The sequence below is a fragment of the Megascapheus bottae genome, chromosome 1 (assembly GCF_031878675.1).
Source record: "Megascapheus bottae isolate mThoBot1 chromosome 1, mThoBot2.hap1, whole genome shotgun sequence".
Taxonomy (NCBI): Eukaryota; Metazoa; Chordata; class Mammalia; order Rodentia; family Geomyidae; genus Megascapheus; species Megascapheus bottae.
The window spans coordinates 101,433,997-101,453,782 of NC_143509.1; the positions used below are offsets into that span (position 1 = coordinate 101,433,997).

Below are 19,786 nucleotides of genomic sequence, written 5' to 3' on the forward strand. Positions count from 1 at the left end.
AAACACCTCCCCCCCAAAAAAAATAAACCAACCCTGCTTGTTCTTGAGTGGTCAAACCATCCTCTTGGGAAGTTTCCGGCTGACCCTGCCTCTGCCCACAATTCCTGGCACTAGATGGGTTAGGGGGGGGGATGGCCGATGAGGAAGTATACTCCCCACATACCTCTTTAACCAGACACTGCCCATAAAGTAACTTATTTCTACCTGTCAGGACATTTCTGCTCCCATCCTATCCCTTCTACCCAAAGGCTCAGTTGGAGATTTTTCCAGCACTGTACACTTGATTTTCACCTCTCTGAGGGCAGGCACCAAGCCTTCTTCATCTCTGTCTTCTGCGTATCTGACATTGGGTTGGCCAAATGAACAACTGTTACACCTCAGACTGAATGAATGAGTTTCCCAAGCATCTGGGAATCACAGAGAGCTGTGCATAGATGCTGAAGCGGATCTCAGGTTCACACAGAGGGGCGTCGGAGGAGATGTATTTGTGCTGTTTTGTAGCAAGCTGCACTCACTCCAGGGGCTTGGAACTTCTTTCATGGTCCTCCCTGGGGAGCACTCTCGATGAGAAGAGTTCAAGCCTCCCCACTCCAGGGCTCATCTGGTCCCTTCCCCCAGCCTGTCTTCTGACTTCCAGTTTCCTCTCACGTCACTGACTTTTGCTCTGGGAGCAAAAGGACCATATATATATTTTTTTTATTAGGTTTAATTTACCATAAGGCCATGTGCTCCCTGTGAATTGTGCCATTGTAGTCAATGAATAATCACAAGCTTTATCCAGGCTGGATTTTAATTCTGCTGAGTAACCCGGACACCAACTAATAACAGGAAGGACAAAAATTCAAGGAACCCGGATGTTGCCCCCAAACCAAGAATAGTCATGTCAGGTTGACCGTAGAAAACAATTGTCCAGCTGAGAGGTGGGTGGCCCTGGGTGGGTAGGACAGGCCAGGGGCTGCCCCTGGAGCGGGGAATTAGGAAGACAGGGGTGTGGTGGGTGTTAGGAGTGCAGGTTTGTGAATGCTTCCGGTCAACAGGCCCAGTTCACTTGGAGAGGCCTCTAGAAACTAGCTGGGTCCTTGGAAGCGTCTGACTGTTCTCATGTTACATACATAGTGTCACTCATTCAGATGTCAGAGGAGGTTTCTGTGGCTATTTTCAAGTATCTGGTAGTTCTTTCAAAGTTGTTCAGAAAGGACGATCAGAGGAGCCAGGTACGAGTGACCCAAGCCTGCAATCCTAGCTACTCAGGAGGTGGAACTCTAAGGATTCCAGTTCAAAACCAGTCCGGGCAGAAAAGTGTGCGAGACTCTTTATCTCCAGTTAAAAGCAAAAAGCCAGAAGAGTAGGTGTGGCTCCAGATAATGGTAGTAAGAGTGCTAGCCTTGGGCAAAAAAAAAAAAAAAAAAAAGCCAAGCATGAGTATGAAGCCCTGAGTTCAAGCCTTCGTACCAGCACCCGTGCACGCACTCACGCGCGCACATACACACCCATACACACACCACAGAAATCTAAGAACTTGGGAAAGAAATCATATAGAATTTTTACTTCCACATGCTTGGGCTTGCCAAATTAAAAAAAAAAATCTTCCCAAACGTCGATGGCTGTCTCACCAAATGGTCCCCCGCCTCTCAGTCTAGGCAGAAAGGACAGGAGTGGGGCGGGGCCACGTTCACTGGACTTACAGTCCCGTCCATACCTTCTGCTCTGGTTTTTGCTTAATTAACGGCCTCGCTGGAGGTTTCCGTGGTAACGACTCTGAATCGGTATTCCACTGATGGAGCCGCTTCTCCACCCGTGCTCTCCCTCCGACCGGGCTGGAGCACACAGCCGGGAAGCAGACCTCTCCAAAGGGCCGTGCGTTCCGCTCAGCGCGGGGCCCATCCCGCCCGGGGGGGCCGGGGCAGCGGGCCGGGGTCCCGGGACGTCGGGCTCGGCTCCCGGGCGCGCGCCGGCGGATTGGGGCCTGGCGAGGCGGCGCGCAGCCTTCCAGCCCCGCGTTTCTCCCCGGATGGCCTGGTGGGTGCTTTTCGGAGGTTCGATTCCCTCCTAAGCCAAGTGGAGAGAAACGATGCTGTACGCGGGCGCCGGAGCCCGGCCGGCGGGGGCGGTGGGCCCTCCGCAGTCGGCGGCCCGGCCGGGGCCCCTGCCCGCTCCGACCCCCCGCCCCCCGCTCATCACAACCAGACGGCGACGTCCGTGCGCCGCTCGGGGCCGGGGCCGCCTCCCGCCTGCCCGCCGCTCCGCCCGGCCGAGTCCGGGGTTCGCGCCTCGACCCCGGGCCGCCCCGGCGCGCGGGTCTCGGGGGCCGGGGCGGCGTCTCCGGACCGGCAGGGGACGCCCGCCGAGGGAGGTCCGGGCCGGAAGGAGGCCGCCTCGGCTCGCCGGCCTCCGGCTCCCCTCCCCCGCCCGCCCTCCCGCCGCGCCCCTTCCCCCCCCGTGTCCCCGCCCCTGCCTCCGCCCCCTCCGCCCCCCCGCGCCCGCCCCGCGCCGTCCCCTCCCGCCTCCTCCGCTCCGCTCCAGAAGAGCGCGCGGCGAGGCCCGGCCGGTTCTTCCTCCACGGCGGCGCCAGCGCGAACCCCGCCGCCACCCGAGCCCAGCGCCAGCCCCGCCGCGAGCCCCGAGCGCCCCCCGTGCGCCCCCCCGGCCGCCGCCCTCCACGCTCCACGCCGGGGGCCCTGTCGCCAGCGGCGCGGTAAGAGCAGCTCTCCCCGGAGGAGCCCCATAGGGCCGCGCCGGGACCCCGGGCGCCAGGCCCCGCGCGGCCCGCGTCGGGCAGGGGAGGCGACCGGCCCGGGGCTCGCGCATCCGGGCGGCTCCGGAGGCCGGGGCGCGGGCGGGCTCGACGGCTTTTGGGTGGGGGAAGAGATCCGGGCCTTCCGGGGTCCCGCCGGGTCCGGCGCGGAGCGCGCCTCGCGGGGTCGGATCTCCCCCGGGACGGAGGGGGTCGGCGGGCCGGGCAGGGGCGCCGGGGAGGCCGTGGCACCTGCCCGGCCGGGCGCCCGGGGCCCCCGCAGCTCCCCGGTGGGGTGCGCGGCCGTGCGCGCGCGTGTGCCGGGTCTGTGCGTTCTTATTACGTTGCTTTTCGTTCGTGTTTTTTTCTTTTTAAGCGGATCCGGGCTGGATCTCGGGGTGGTGGGAGTCGGGGTCGGCTCACCCCTTGTTTGGATAGGACAGGAGGAGTCGCCCGCTTCGGGGATCGGCGTCATGTGTTTGAATTCTCCCCGCCGTGGCAGCGCCGGCGCGGGGCCCCCGTCCGTCCGCCCGTCCTCGCGCCGGGGGCCCCCGCGCGCCGGCCGGGTGGGAGTCCGGGGAGGACCGCGGGGACCCGTGCGCCCCACGCCCGCGGCTTCCACGCAGGGGCCTCGCAGGTTTCCTTTAACGTCCCCCCCCCCCCCAAAACCAACACCAACCCGGGCTCTCATCTTACATAAGTGGTTAATCCTCCCTGCGCTCAGCTCCCAGGGCCTCCCTCCCTCCCTCCCTCCTTCCCCTCTTCCTCCCTTCCTTCTCTTTTTGTGGTTGTCCTACAGCACGGAATGAACCTTGAGTGGAGTCGGTGGGCTGTGCGTGTGAGAGCTCGTGCAGCACTTCACTTCTACCTGGGTTTTCTGTTTTTTTAAGAAAACTCATTAAAAGCCGGACAACAAAAGAATTCTCTTCTGTAGCTGCTAATGACTTGGGTTCTTCACGTAGGAGTGGCAGTCTGCCTGCCTTTCCTCCTGGTGTTTGGACACAAAAGGCAGCTAAGCTCTTCCTGGGCCTTCCGCTCCATCCTGGGCCCATCCCAGAAGCTGGGGTTTGGGGAGTGGAGGGATGTGGAAAGACACTTTCCTGGGGTGCCCGGATGGAGGATAGGAGCGCTCCAGGGTCTGTCATATGGTTTTCTGCTAGTGCCTTGGTTTCACCCACAGGTAACAGAGCCGGCTTCACCTGCTGGTGGCATGAGGCTCTCAGGGGAGCCCATTTCTCCTCTCAGAATGTGGGGTGTCAGGGTCTGTTCTACTGCATCCAGGACTTGAGACCACTCACTGTCTCCTGGGACCTGGGCCCCACCCAGCCCTGCAGCGGCCCCGCCATAGCTGGGCCACTGACTAGAGCCTGAGGGACTCTGGGCCCTTAGGGACTGAGGTCTCTGACTAGAGACTCACTGGGAGGTGGCCTTAACCTCCCTGTGAGGAATGCTGGGAGACTGAGGTGGCCTTGCTGGGTCCTCCTCCCTGGTGGCCTTAGTCCCCAGGGCCAGGTGTGTTGTCTTGGCCGCCATGGGGGGGGGGGGTGTCCTGCACCAAGTGTAGAGTCTAAGCGCAGGTGGCCACTTTTGTGTCAGGACGAACCCTCCCTCCCCAGGGACCAGTGCTGCTTTGTGTGCGCCTCCTCAGCCTGTGTGGGTCATGGTAACCTTTACCTGAAACTTTGAACCTCACAACCCTGTTGCCTTCTTAGTCAAAGTGTGTGTGTGTGTGTGTGTGTGTGTGTGTGTGTGTGTGTGTGTGTGTGTGCACATGCTGGTGTGCAAGTGTGTGTGTGTGTTGGCTAGCCATTGGTTGAGACATCTGGTTGAGCCATAATGCTGACTGTCAAGAGAATACAAGAAAGCACAACATTAAGTAAAGCCCCCAGAATATGTGGCTTACCTCCCACGAGGTCTGGCTTGTACAGCCAGGGGGTCACCCAGTACCCAGAGAAGGAAAAGTTGTCTCTGTTATTTGTCCACAAGGTTCAGTTACTTGACTTTTTATTTCTTTTTCTTCAAATTTTGCCTTCTGGTGGTTTTATCCAAGTGCCCTTTTTTATTCTTGAGTGTAGAACTTGCTTGGCCAAACAGTTACATCCGACGACCTCCAAGGATGTCTTGTTTGCAATGCTGTGGTTTAAAATTCATCTGTGGCTTAATCTCTTCTAGTGGTCATATTAAAAACACAGGGCAGCAGGGGAATCTGACTTCATTGTACTTCCATCTCCCAAAATACCACGGAACCTCACTGGAGAGACATAAATCACTGCATACGACGGCTTTCTTTTTTTTTTTTCCCCCTGCCAAATCTGTGAACTCTCCACTATATGTATACCCGGCCTCCCTGTCAGGCCTCCATTCCAAGATGGCGGGGGCGCCATCTTGCTTATTAGCAGGATCTAGGAAAGAGAGCGAGGGCTGCCATGCTTGCATACACTGTCCCTGAGGACATGCACTGCTGAGCCACCCCAAGATACTTTGGGCTCAGAGCAGAAGGTCTGGAGGGGAGCCCTTTACCTCTCCTCTGGGCATACACCTCTTCACACCCTGGGGAGCCCCAGGAGGAGGCTGGTCTTCTGTGACCGCTCTGGGTAGGCTTTCCCCACTTGGGTCCCATGGGCTCTGCCAGAGAAGAATCCTTCTGGTAGGGCCTCTTAGGCTCCAGACTGAGTGGTCCCTGTGCCCACCACCCACCCCCTTGCTGGCTCCACTCCAGCCCTCACCTTAGCTGCTCCTGAAAGTATCACTGGAAAGCAAGAGACAGTGCCCTGCTCGGGGACCGGCCAGCCAGAAGGGCACTTAGGTGGAAGGCTCCCAAGTAACTGGAATTCAGAGGCAGTCAGAGCTGGTATTTAAATACCACCCTGAGCACACTCCACTCACCCTGGGGAGGAAAGCTTTCTAAATAAGAATTACCTGCATGCAGGGTGCAGTACCTGTCACCTTAGAACTCCCCAGAGTCAATGGTGACTTCTTGAGAATGTGCTGTAAGGGCTGGGGGCATAGTGGGGGGCTGTCTAGTGCAAGGCTCCGAGTTCAGACCCCCTGAACTACCAGAAAACAAACAAAAATACATATATATGTATATCTTAAAATACATGTGCCTACATATATGCGTATGTATATGTGCAGATACACATGTGTCTGGGACCTCTTTGACTCTTATTTCTTTTTCTCTTTCAAGATGAATGATTTTGGACTCAAGAATATGGACCAAGTAGCCCCTGTGGCTAATGGTTTTCGAGGTACACTCAAGGTGAGTGAGCCAGTCTTCACTGAGTTTTCCTTTATAAATTGGAAAAGGTACCAAGTTCCTGTAGCTCATAACTATAATCCTAGCTATTCAGGAGGTTGAGACCTGAGGATCATGGTTCAAAGCCAGCCCAGGCACAAAAGTCCCTATGATGCTTATCTTTAGTTAAGCACTAGAAAACCAAAAGTGGCACTGTTGCTCAAGGAGTAGAGTGATAGCCTTCAGCTGAAGAGCTCAGGGACAACGCCCAGGCCCAGAGTTCAAGCCCCATGACCTACAAGAAAGAGAAAAAAAGAGAAATTGGTTCCAGAGGAGAATAAAATGTGTTGGTCTCAGAACGCTGGTTGCAGCCTCAGCGTTTAGTGTACTGGCTGAGTGACTGGGCCGTGCTTCCTCACTGGACCTTGGCTTCCAGTTCTGTGAAACGGGTGTGCTGGGGCTTGTCCATTTCCGGGTAGGAGCTGTTTGGAGGAGATACCAAGGCCCTGTTGCTTCTGAGACTCCTTCCAAGTCAGGAGAGAAAAATCAAATCCTATCGTTGCCAATAAGAAGCCTCTTCCAGACCTCCCACCCACTCAGGAGATTGCGTGGCTGGTGAGAGGCTGGTCAGGGATTGAGATGTAAGCTTTTCCATTAGAACGAAGCCTGGCTCCCCAATCAGGACTGGGAATGCCCCTGGGTTGTCCACAGCCTGCTCTTCCTGGCACAGCTGCAGCAGAGAGCCTGTTTATGCAAACCAGAGACCAGATTAAGAGATCAAAGAGCCAACTCCCCTGGGTAAATACACGTCAGGTCCCTGTTCCTATGGGGACGGAGTTCCCTAACTTGCCTTCCAGACAGCAGGACTGGTTGCTTCTGAGCATGTTTTAGAAAGTGTGTGTCTTGCATGACATTGGTACTCTGCTGGTGTGGGCTCCGGCTTCTAATTCACAGGATCGTTTGTTCTATCGAGATCTCAAAGTTCAATGAGATTTCTGGTTTGATATGGCCAGGCGTTTTAAGCGTAGTAGGAATATCCGAGGTGGCCGTTCTTCCATTAAAATCTCACCTTGAAAAGAGCCTTCTGTGAACTGAAGAAATTTGGTAGTGCTTTGCACAATTTCTGGAACCGAGAAGATTGAGTCATGTGTTGAAATATTTTGTATTGTTCTTGGGCTTCCTGATTTTAAAAAAAGAACATGAGTCCGGAAAGGCACTTCCTCGACCCCTAGACAATGCTGGTGGGATTTTTGTTTACCCTTCTATTGGCTGTTACACAAAATTAGTTCTGTTCAGTTCTGTTCAAGTCTCTTACCTCTCCAGATGGCTGGCCCGTCTAGGATCTCAGAACCCCTGGGGATTGGGGGACCAGGGGCCTGAGCTCCAACTTTGCCTGACTTCTTTCGTAATGTGTCATTCACCCCTTCCGCGTTTCTAAAAAGAGGGCATAACCTATTTTATTTGTAAATGTGTTACGCATTTATTTATCAATGACTCAGCAGATGGGTCATTGTATTACACATAACAGGGATTTCCAGTGTATTATTATGTTGGGAAAATGAGACTTTTCTTCACATTTTCCTAAGCCAGTCGGAAAGTGACGGATCCCGAAGTCATCTTTTCAGAGTATCTTCTATTACGGCCAGATTTTCATATACGACATGCAGATTATCAGCAGTCATCTTGAGGCATGTGTCTTTTCCTGCCCTCTAGACACTTACCATAAAGCCTAGCTCTTTGGGAAATCTTATAGCTTAGTTTATGCTTTGGGGGTTCTTTTTTGTTGTTGTTGGAAGAGGTTACTGCACCATTTGTGCCACACCTCCATTTGAGGCTTTTTGATAGTTTGTCAAAGATAAGAATCTTTCCCAAACTTTCCCATGTGGTCTGGTTTCAAACCATGTGAAGCCCTGAGTTCAAACCTCAGTCTGGCCCCCAATCCCCCTGCATGGTGAAGGAGCATTGTCCTTGCATACCTGCCCAGCCACACGGAGGGTGTGTTTATAAACAGGCTGTCTCACTTTCTTCCCGGCCTGGTCCTACATTCCGGTTATTTTTAGATGCATTTTATTTATTTAGGTTAATTTGGTGACCCAAAATAACTGGCAGCCACTCTGACCCCACGAGGTGAATTAATTAATGGAGGGTGATCACTGGGCCTTTAGGAATTCCCTCTCCAGTACAAAGTGGTGAATGCTGTATGTGGTAATTGCCTGTTTAGATCCAGTTGAATTGGTGGTCAGCTGACCCCTCTGGCCACTTTTTATATAGGGGACTAATGAGTCCTTGTTGTTTTTCCCCTCTGGTCCACAGCGCCAGCCGGCCTTTGACACCTTCGATGGCTCTCTGTTCTCTGTGTTCCCTTCTCTCAGTGAAGAGCAAACACTCCAAGAAGTGCCCACAGGCTTGGACTCCATCTCCCACGGTAATCTCTCCCTTCGACACAACCATGGACAGCCAGGGTGCCCTCCGTCTCAGGAATGAGCACTCCCACTAGATGCTCTGGGCTGGCGGCTGTGTTCTTGGGGTCCAAACCTGAAGACACTGTACATGGCACGAGGGCAAATGGTCCCCCCAGTAGCTTTTTGCACTTTCTGTCACCCCAGTGGGCTGTGCAAAACCAATGTCAGACAATGGAAATTTATACGCACCTCTGCTCTTCATTCTGGGTTCTTGTCGTGAGTGAAATCACACACACCCTGCCATACACAATGACAGTAATAGACTACACCTGCCAGTCTCGGCTGTCTGTGGCTGTGTCTGGCTGTCAGCACATACGTAGTTTGCTGTGGCCTGTAAGGTCCTCGCAGTTACTAGGAAAGCGTCCTTAGCTGGCACTGTTCAGAGGTGACTGTCAGGTGAGGTAGATGTTAGAAGACACAAGCCAGAAGCTCAATGACAGTTGGCAGGCTTCTATACTGCAACATGACACACATTTTTTTTTTAACTTGTTTATTTTTATTTTTCTGGGCTGAGGCTTGAACACAGGGCCTGGACACTGTCTACATCTGTTAGCTTTTGTCACTCTGTCACTTGAACCTCCACTTGGGACTTTTGAGTGGTTAATTGGAGATAAGCATCTATCTGACTTCTGTCTGGGCCAACGTCGGGTGGCGATTCTCAGATCTCAGCCTCCCGGGTAGCTAGGACTACAGGCCCACGCCACCAGCATCTGGTTCTAGCCATTTATTTTGCTTGACATTTTTCAGAGCTTCCAGAGAAGCTTTTATTACTTATTTTTTCCAGTAAACTCAAGTGTGCTTTGTCAAGTACTGCCTGCCCGGGGCAGACCCAGGCCCCTTGGCCTGGCTGGGTTTGCTCTGCAGAACTCCTGTTCCCATCCCATGAGCCTCTGGACCCTTAACCACTTTTTTCACCCTTCACTGGGTGAAAATGTAGAATCAACTCAGATAGAAAATTTACCTACCAAATTTGGCTTTAGCATAAGATTGAGCTTGATTTTTATATTTTAGGTATTTTTACCTGTAAGTGTAGTTTCTGATATATGTATTTTGTTTGTTGGTCTACATATAGACTTGTACATTTATTTTTCTAGCAGCATTAGGAAAGAAACCCAGGATCTTGCTGGAAGGTACTCTTCTGCTGAGCTATATTAAGCCCATATTTAACCTTCTTTTTTTTTTTTTTTTTAAAAAAAGGTTTTGTGTTAACTAGTGGGCACTGTTTGCTCACACCTATAATCTAGCTACTCAGAAGGCTGACATATTAGAATTGAGGTTCAAAGCCAAATCAAGCAGGAAAGATGGTGAGACTCTTACCTCCAGTTACTAGCAAAAAGCTGGAAGTGGAGCTGTGGAGCAAATAAGCTATCGAGAGTATGATGCCTGGAGTTCAAGCCCCAGTATCAACAGGTGTGCATGCATACACACACGCACACACACACACATGCACGCACGCACGCACACACACATATACACACACACACACACACACACACACACACAAACACACACACACACACACACGGTTTTGGCATTACTGAGGATAGAACCCAGGTTCTGCTGCTTCCTGGCAAACATCTGTACCTGTAGCCCCATGCTGGCGCTCCATGTAAGAACCGCTGTCAGTGTGGTACACAGCTGGACTCTTGAGAGCCCTCCCTCAAGTCTCCCCGTTTGGAGTTTTGACCCCGGGTTTGGATTTCGTGGCAGATGGTGCCAGCTGTGAGCTGCCCTTGCTCACCCCGTGCAGCAAGGCCGTGATGAGCCAGGCTCTGAAGGCTACCTTCAGCGGCTTCCAGAAGGAGCAGCGGCGACTTGGTATTCCTAAGAGTAAGTAAAAGTGAGGCCCTGGGTGGGGGACCCGGATCCCCACGCAGGACCCCCAGGCAGCAACTCCAGGGCCCTGATGGCTGCAGTGTAAGTCTCTGTCCAGAGTCACAGTAGTGAGGCTTCCCTGGGCCATTTACACAGCCCAGCCAGCCACACACCTGGCCCCCCAGAATATCCAGGACAGACGCATCATTGGAGTCCTGCATGGTGCTGGCTGTGGCGCCACTCGTCTCACAGGCTCCTGGCTGTGACTGGACCTGGGGACAGAAAGAGAACCACTGTGGTCTCACTGCCCCATGCCCATTCTTACCCCCCATCCTGTCACTCTCCCCGCTAGACCCCTGGCTGTGGAGTGAGCAGCAGGTGTGCCAGTGGCTGCTCTGGGCCACCAACGAGTTCAGCCTGGTGAACGTGAACTTGCAGAGATTTGGCATGAACGGCCAGGCACTCTGCAACCTCGGCAAGGAGCGATTTCTGGAGCTGGCACCCGACTTTGTGGGAGACATCCTGTGGGAACACCTGGAACAGATGCTCAAAGGTACTGGGGAGACCTGGCCTGGGTGACCGAGCCCTCCGTGGTGGGGCCTGGCAGGGGTGGGGGCCCAGGGTCACGGGGTATGCCCCAGGTAAGTCAGGCCGGCGGCGAGGGCCGGGGAACGTTCCTCGCGGGGGTGTACGTGGACTGCACCACAGCCCCATGGCCACCTGTAGCCTGAGTCACCAGTTACTCACTGTCGCCAAACTGCTCTGGTCACACCACAGCCCCAGCCACTGGGATATGTAGGCTAGGGCCCAGGCCGGTGTGTTCACCCCGGCAGCCCGGAGGGAGCCTGTGCTGGTGACCCCACGGCCAGAGAGTCCCACAGAGGAGTTGAGGAAGGAGTTGTCGATATGTAGAAACTGTGACCAGGTAGCAGTGCTCTCGCCTCTGACCCTAGATACTCAGTGAGCACTGAGGAGAGATTTGAAAAGTCCAGCCAGCAAAAAGCTGGAGGTGGAGGTGGACGTGGGGCTGAAGGCTTGAGTGGAAGAGCCGAGCAGTAACAGGAAGAAGTAAATGGTTGTTACATATATACAGATGCACACGAGATACAGAAACCGTGTGTGTGTGTGTGGTGTATTATATACACATCTGGCATACCTATACTCTCTATATATGTGTTCATTCTCCATAGAGAATATATAAGCTAGAGAATATTTTTTAAATAATACAAGGTTTCTCTTAGCACATTTATTTGTTGACTTTGTGAAAGTCTTTCTCCATGAGTGGATTTTAAACACATTGAGTTTAAACACTCATTGTAGACTCAGAATCTCAAAGACCCTTGGGACTCAGCCACCTTTCCGTGACAGCTTTGTGGGATCCCCAGGTTTCCTGCAAGGCCGGGCAGGTCGCTGGCTCCCATGGTTACACATGCAGTGTGGACATGTCCCCCGAGAGGCTCCAGCCACCTGCATCCTCCTGTAGCTGCCCCAGACCCGCACACACCCAGGGAAGCCTTCAGGATTTGAGCCCAGGACTCCAGGCCCAGGACACAGAGCTGTGTTCATTTCGTTAAAACAACGCTTTCCGTTCCCCTCACGACTTACAGGCGTAAATGTGTCAGGATTTCTTGAACGTAGGAATATGTTAAATACATAATCTGCATCCTTTTGAGTTTTGCATCAGCTAGGAAACTTTACTTTGCCAGTGAGGTCGCTAATTTAGGGGCACTTCCTAGAAAAAGGTGTGGCCAGGCCTTGTTTGTCTAAAGAGGCCTAAGGAGTTGGGGCGCCACTAGGTAAAGTAAATGTGGACCTCTGGATGCATTTTGTCACCCTGGCTCGCCTGCCACAGGAGTTTGGAAAAGAACAGGTGACATCTTATGACTTCTATGTCTGCTTTTCAGAAAACCAGGAGAAGACGGAGGAACAGTATGAAGAGAACTCACACCTCAACTCCATCCCCCATTGGATTAACAGCAATTCCTTAGGTCAGTGTGTGTGTGTGTGTGTGTGTGTGTACTCCAGTATTGAAGACTGAACTCAAAGCCTTGCACTCTTGGTTAGCTTTTTCACTCAAGGTCCCTCATAGAGGTGTGACAGGACCCAGTGCTCACTGGGAGGTTTGAGCACAAAGCCAGGGTTGGACAATAATTTTGATGGCTTGGGATGTGTTGGCCACATACGGGAGTGGCAGCTGATCAATTAGTTCCGTTGGAAGAGACAGTCGACTTGACCTGCTCCTTGCTACCTTCTCTTTTAAACGTATCTGCTGGGAAATTTCAATGGCATTAAACTGTCTCCATGCTCAGTCTTTATGGAGGGAGGAGCAGACAGTGAGCTCTGCCTCGCCCGTGGCCAGGGCAATGCAGAAATGCTCAGGGTACTCTGAACCTGGTGTCTGAGGCAGTTGTGAACTGGGTCCAGCGGTGTGGTGTGATGGGCCCCAGGGCGGGGTGTGCGTGGCCGCGTGTGACGTTAACAGCACCTCTATCCCGTGGTCCATCGCAGGCTTTGGTGTGGAGCAGGCTCCGTACGGAATGCAGACGCCCAGTTACCCCAAAGGCGGCCTCCTAGACAGCATGTGCCTGTCCTCCACTGCGCCCGCCACCCTCAGCTCGGACCAGGACTTCCAGATGTTTCCCAAGTCCCGGCTTGGCGCCGTCAACGTCAGCTACTGCGCAGTCTCTCAGGACTACCCTGGCAGCAACTTGAATTTGCTCCCCAACAGTTCAGGTAGGCAAGCGGGGGCACCTCGTTTCATCCAGGCCGAACACAGAGGGATCTGACGGGGTTCTTAGAAGGACCCGTCTGCTCTGCACAACTCTCTGCTAAGCAGACAGTGACACCTGCCCCAGGACAGCTGTCCTGCTCTTGAAGCTGGAATTCCTCCACAGTGGGACATCAGTGCACACTCCTGGGAATATGACAAGCACCCCAGGTTGTTCAGCATCCAGGTGGAGGCAGGAAGGTTGTTAGTATCACCAACCCTGTCCAGATCCAACCCTGTCCAGATCCACAGTGTCCCTAAGTGCAGGTGGAAACCAGTCTGCCTTCTAATCAGGAATTCGTTTTTGCTCTTCTGGAACTTTTTATTGATGTGTCACGCAGAGTGATTTCTTTGGGGCGTGTCCTTTTGTTAGTCACTGTGTCTGAGCTTTCCCCACGTTATGGCCGTTTGTTCTTTTTCATTGCTTCATAGCATGCTTTTTTTCCTCTGAATGCAAATTGACACACACACGCACACACACGCACACACGCGCATGTGCGAGATTGCCCTCAGGAATAGGAACTTGAGTTTTAAGAAGTACCTGCTTTCTGAGAGGATGGTTGGGGTGCTGAGGGGTGAAGCGGCCATTAGGGACGTGACCCACCCATGTCAGTGACGTGGCCACACGACTCCCAAGGAGTGATGGACGTGCTGGGTTGTTTTTCCTAGGGAATCCCAAAGAGCGGGACTCCCCTGAGAAGGGTGCAGACAGCTTTGAGAGCTCGGACTCGATGCTGCGGTCCTGGGACAGCCAGTCCTCCCTGCTGGACGTGCAGCGCGTGCCCTCCTTCGAGAGCTTCGAGGACGACTGCAGCCAGTCCCTGTGCCTCAGCAAGCCCACCATGTCGTTCAAGGACTACATCCAGGAGCGCAGCGACCCCGTGGAGCAGGGGAAGCCGGTCATCCCTGCGGCCGTGCTGGCCGGCTTCACCGGTGAGTGAGCCCCGCCCCCGCCCGCCTGGCTCCTCGTGGCCAAGCCCTGAGTTCCACAAAGGCTAGCTGGGTAGGAATTTCCCTGGGCTCGGAGAGCAGAGTGGGCCAGGAGCTGCTGCAGGTCCCTCCCTCCTGGCTGGAGGGGCAGGGCGTACTGGGGATGGGCCCTGGCTCACAGTCCGCCCTTGACCACCCTCAGCTTCTGCAGAATCTCCAAGAATGTGAACCAGCTTAGGGAGAGGCCTAGCTGGCCTCAGCTGGTCTCAGCCCTGTTTACCTTCCTGGCTCTTTGGTTCTTCAGGTTCAGCTGAGAGCTATTCTAGGCTGAGGACAAATATGAAAACTGATCTTAGAAACAGATATATTTCAGTACCAGAGTGAAAATGCGAAAATCATGTTTTCAGTGCTTCTGCGTGGATTTTGGTTTTGTTTTAGTGTGCTGGTGGTAGGCTTGAACTCACGGCGGCCTCATGATCTCACTTGGCTTTATTGCTTAAAGCTAGCACTCTACCACTTGAACCACAGTTCTACTTCTGGCTTTTTTTTTCCAGTAATTAATTGGAGATAACTATCTTACAGGCTTTGTTAGCCAGGCTGGCTTCAATCTCAGCTTCCTCAGTAGCTAGAATGAGCCACTAGTACCTGCCTCTGTGATCTTAAATGTGCATTTTTATATGTTGACCATAAAGAGCCACTGTGGATCTTTTTTTAAATGCTCAAGGGTAGAGAGCCTGCCGAGCATGCACAAGAACCTGGATTCCATCCTCCCAGCATCACAAAAGAAAGAAAGTGCAGACTTAAAACAAGAATGTATGAGCTGGCACAGAGGCTCAGGCCTAGATTCCTAGCTGAGGTTGGGGAATTATAATTCGAGGCCCGGCCCTGGTGAAAAGGTGCTGGCGAGACTCCCATCTCAGCCAGTAGCTCAGAGGGGTGGGGTTCACCTGTTACCCCAGCTAGGGGAAGGGAGCCCAGTGGTTGTTGTCCCCGCTGCATGAAGAAGCCGGGTGGGGCTGTGTATAAAGCAAGACCCTGTTTCAAGAACAACCAAGACAAAAAGGGCTGGGGTGTGTGGCTCAAGTGGTAGAGCATTAGCCTAGCAAGGTTCTGAGTTCAGTTCCCTGTATTACTTTTCTCTAAGAAAAGGAAAAAGGGAATGCAGATACGTGGATGACCTTTTTATTTTTTCCTATAGTCTAAAAGCAACAGCCACATAAAGTACTGGTGGGAGGGTAGGTAAACCTCCATGGAGTCCAAAGCCCTCGGGGGGAAATTGGAAGTCCCAGAGCTGTAGTGATGGGGTTTCCATCTGTGGTGCCTCTGTTGATGGCTGGTCTGCACAGCTGAGTAGATGAGCTGCTTGTGTCTCCTGGCATGGTGGTAGTGTGAGCCCCTTTTACAGCTGGTGACATCCCTGAGGCAGGCCATTCATGGCTTTCTGCACGATGCAACCTGTCCTTTGTGCTTTCAATCCAACATCCTTCTCTTCAAGGGGAAATATCCTTGGAAGGAGGCTGTACTGAAGATTGAAGGATCTGGGCCTGGGGCCCAGGATGAGGTCCTGGCCTTCCAGACTCATCATCAGAAGAGGGTTCCAGGGACCCATACTTTTGGGGTTCTAAGTGTGAGCCGAGCACATGCCCCTAAAGCACTCTTAAAAAGTGTGTTCCCCAGGAATGATAAAAATGCAACTTAATACTGGCTCTGTAGAGTCCTGTGTCTTCAAATCAGGAAACGAGGTAGCCTGAGAACCACCCAGTTAACTAAAGGGGGACTAGTCCCAAAATAAAGACAACAACAAAAAGTGTGTTCCGTGAGAGATGGCTCATGCCTGTAATCCTAGCTACTCAGGAGGCTGAGATCTGAGGATCATGGTTCAAAGCCAGCCTAGACACTAAAGTCCATAAGACTCTTATCTCCAATTAATCACTAGAGAACCAGAAGTGGGGCTGTGGCTCAAGGAGTAGGGCAGTAGCCTTGAGCTGAAGAGCTTAGGGACAGCACCCAGGCCCAGAGTTAAAGCCCCATGACTGACAAAATATAAGTAAATAAATACATAAAAAGGTATGTTCTATGGGGCTGAACCGGAAGTGTGTTCTCGTGGTAGAGTGCTTGCCTAGCAAAGACCCAGGTTTGATTCCTTGGTACCACATACATAGAAAAAAGCCAGAAATGGTGCTGTGGCTCAAGCGGTAGAGTTCTAACCTCAGGCCTTGAATTCAAGCCCCAGGACTGGCAAAAAAAAAAAAAAGTGTTCCACTCTGGGTGGATACTCGCAGCGCCCTGGGAATCAGAGCCTGATATTTCCTCTTCCCCTTGTGTGCACTCACTCTGCTTTCTGGAATGGCACTGTTCTCCCAGTCACCCCAACTTTACCTGATTACCTGACTTCTAAGCTTTGGCCCTAAATCCACTCTTTAAAAAATGTGTGTGCCACAGACAGGCTGTGAGAGCTTGTGTGTGTGTCGGGGGTGGCGGTGGGGAACGGCACCCTGGTAAACCTTCAAGGTATTTACCCAGGGAAGATGGAAGCTGGGTGTGAGATGTGGTGCTGAGGGATGGTGGTCCAGAACTTTCCTTTAGGAGCCCTGGGGGAGGGCGCAGAAGGTGGGGGAGGGAGCAGAAGGTGGGGGAGGGAGCAGAAGGTGAGGGAGGGAGCATCTGTCTCCTGGCTCCAGTGTGCTCAGGCCTCGCAGGCTCTGGCTGGGCCCCTGCTCCAGTGGGGTTGTATGGAACATGTGGCTGTCTCTCTCCCCAGGGAGCGGCCCTATCCAGCTGTGGCAGTTCCTCCTGGAGTTGCTGTCTGACAAGTCGTGCCAGTCCTTCATCAGTTGGACCGGGGACGGATGGGAGTTCAAGCTGGCTGACCCAGACGAGGTAGGGTGATGAATCTGGGAGGGGGGAGGGCCAGGAGCCTCCTGGTTGTGGGCTGGCTCTGTTGACAGGTGGTGGCCTTGGCTGAGGGCCCTGCTGGAGAACACGACTGGGCCTCCCCCCACCATCACCCCGTGCCTCAGACCAGACACATGGGACATGCCAGCCCTGGTGCCAAGGCAGCATTAGAGTAGCCTGGACCATGGCGTGGCCACCTCCCTGGTCCCTGGGAGACTGAGTACATCATGGGGCTCAGATCCTCACAGCAGCTTAGTGCTGAGTGAGAACAGGGGCAGGGGCTGGAGGGGCTGGGGTGATACCAGCAGGCCTCTAGAGGCCAAGATGGAGGCTGGGACCAAGAGGATGCCCATTTGAAGACAGCTGGCAGAGACACTCCTGTCCCCTGTTCCGTAGCTGCTCTAGGGGATGCGGATGTGAGAATTGAGGAGGTTGCTCCCGGCTTCCCACGGGACAAGCTTTAACTCTCTCCCACCCGTGTCCCCCAAAGGTGGCCCGTCGGTGGGGAAAGAGGAAAAACAAACCCAAGATGAACTACGAGAAGCTGAGCCGGGGCCTGCGCTACTATTACGACAAAAACATCATTCATAAGACGTCTGGGAAGCGGTACGTGTACCGCTTCGTGTGCGACCTCCAGAACTTGCTGGGGTTCACGCCCGAGGAACTGCACGCCATCCTGGGCGTCCAGCCCGACACCGAGGACTGAGGCCTCTGCCACCGCCCTGAGCCGGCCCTGGGGCCCAGGGGGCTGAGCCGGAGGCCCCTCCGTCCATCCTGACCTGACCTCCCAGGACCTTGGCACCCATCTGTCCAGGGGTGTTACCAAGAAGCGGTGGCCTTCCTTTCCCATGAGGCCGTCTCCTGGGGGCAGAGCGGACTGACCGCCTTGGCTCCTCCATCAGCCAGTCTGCAGACGGGCAGTGCCACTGTTGAACTGGATGGCTGGGGAGGAGACGCTGGAAGATAGATGCCTGCGGCCGAGTTGCTGGGCACAGGGACAGTTCTGGAACTAGAGGTCCTGCCGCTGCGGAGTGTGTGGATGCACAACCATTTTAAAAAATGTATTATTTTTTAAATGTTGTCCTTTTGGAAACAGGAATAGCCAATGTGAACCCCTTCTCTGTGGAGAGGGGTGGGGGGGGAGGGAGAGGGAAAGACGATACTGTGTCATTTCAGAAGTGGGTTTGTACATAGGATTGTAATCTTATCATTGTTAATCAGAATCTTCTAACAGTTCTATTTAACAGAAATTGTATATTGTAATTTAAATAATTATATATAACTGTATTTGAAATAAGAATGCAGGCATCCAGTGGGGTTATTTTTTTTTCTTCTTCTTTCCAGTAACAGCAGGCGAATTTTACAAAGAGGTAATCAGCCATTGGTCAACCATGGAGAACTAGAAAGTGTAAATTACCTCGTGTAATTCCCTGCAGGAATGAGCTCCCAGGGGTGACAATTAATCCCTGGTTGTTTGTGTTGTTTGTTGTACTGTTTCGTTCTGCCTTGGTTCTTATCTGCAAGGCCTTTGTACATTGGAGCTTTTTTTTTTTTTTACAAGAAACTTAATGTTATTATTGGAGGGTGTGTCTGGCCTCAGTACTCCTCTCATTGTAAAGTAAAAGCTGTACAGCAGTATTTTTCTCGACAAATGGCATATGTTTTCCACTTCTGCGCATGCCTTCAAATCAGTTTATACACAGATGTATTTTATTTTTTGGTGTCACTTTTCCTGGCAGCTCACCTCACCTTTCCCTGGCTGGCCCTCTCCTTCCCTGAGCATGAGCTCTTCTGTGGGATTAAAATAAGAAAAACTATTTTTGGAAACAGGCGACTCCTCTTCAGAGATCAGGAGTAGTCTGTGTAGCAGCTATTTTTACCGTAAAAGTAATTCACTGGGGGGAAAAAAACAATTTGTACGGAAGCTTTATTTTTATCTCTGCTCGATGTGGTAGACACGGATATATATTGTACAGATCTGGGGGTGGGGACGGGGCAGAGTCTGTACTGAAGCTTGAACATGCTCAAGTGAGCTTACCTGGACTTACCAACACGTGACTTCCCGCCTCCACTTGCCTCTGTGTTCTGAGAAAAAGACGCGTAGAGAGCCTAATGCGGTGAGGAAAAGGCCTGGGTTCAGGTAAAGTCTTTCGGGCTTTAGAATCTCCATGGGCATTTCAGAATCCATCGGACATGTGGCCTTGGACATCAGGCTTTGCTGTTGCTAGCAGGATGGCTGTGGACCAGCGGTTGACATCTGTGGAGTATCATCTGTGTTGAGACCACCACGAGGGCACGGAGTGTGCTGGACCCCCAGAGGCAGTTTTCTGACCATCAGTGGCCTCTACCACTGCAACTCCACAAGAAACCCCAGCCGTGGCCTCAGCTCACACAAGGGGGAGCAACATAGAATTGCCAATTCTGCAGTGGTTTTTCCGAGCCCAGCGGCTGGTAGGGATGGTAGTATTCTGTGGTTGGATGTGACAGTTATGGAAACCAAAGTGTAAAGAAGCCGTTGGCTTGGTAATGAGTGACTAAAGCATTTTATAATTCGGCCTTTTTTTTTTTTTTTTTTTGCTGAAATAATAAAGTGTTTGGTTTATGTCAATTCCTTGTGGTGGTCATGTTCCCCCATCTTCCCTCCTGACTCAGAGGAAGGGTATGAGGGTGCCAGCCTCAGGCCCGCTCCCCACCTCCAGCCCCACGTCACCAGAGTCCAGTCTGCAGTTGGCTCCAGCCACGAGTTAACTCAGACATGACAGGACGTGACAGGCACATTGCTACTGCAGAGCTGCTGGGTCTTGAAAAGATTTGGATGTGCTGCACTGGCGTTCTGATGTGGGGGAGGGAACAGGGAAGGAGAGCAGGGGAGGAGCCTAGGGCACATGTCCCAGTCTATAGAACTTTCCACTCCTCCAAATCTGGGAGGGCCCTAAAAAGTCCCCTGG

The 19,786-nt window shown here is 52.9% G+C and overlaps 1 protein-coding gene across 1 annotated transcript; it reads left to right on the plus strand.

The window, feature by feature from the left end:
* The first annotated feature begins 2,527 nt into the window (after positions 1-2,527).
* Positions 2,528-19,077, plus strand: Ets2 (ETS proto-oncogene 2, transcription factor). Its single transcript, XM_090349326.1, has 10 exons — positions 2,528-2,695; positions 5,922-5,993; positions 8,283-8,394; positions 10,142-10,261; positions 10,599-10,799; positions 12,151-12,234; positions 12,755-12,979; positions 13,683-13,946; positions 16,705-16,823; positions 17,329-19,077. Exons 2-10 carry the CDS (start codon positions 5,922-5,924, stop codon positions 17,542-17,544), a joined length of 1,413 nt encoding a protein of 470 aa, XP_090205452.1. The 5' UTR covers positions 2,528-2,695; the 3' UTR covers positions 17,545-19,077.
* The last annotated feature ends 709 nt before the right edge of the window (positions 19,078-19,786 follow it).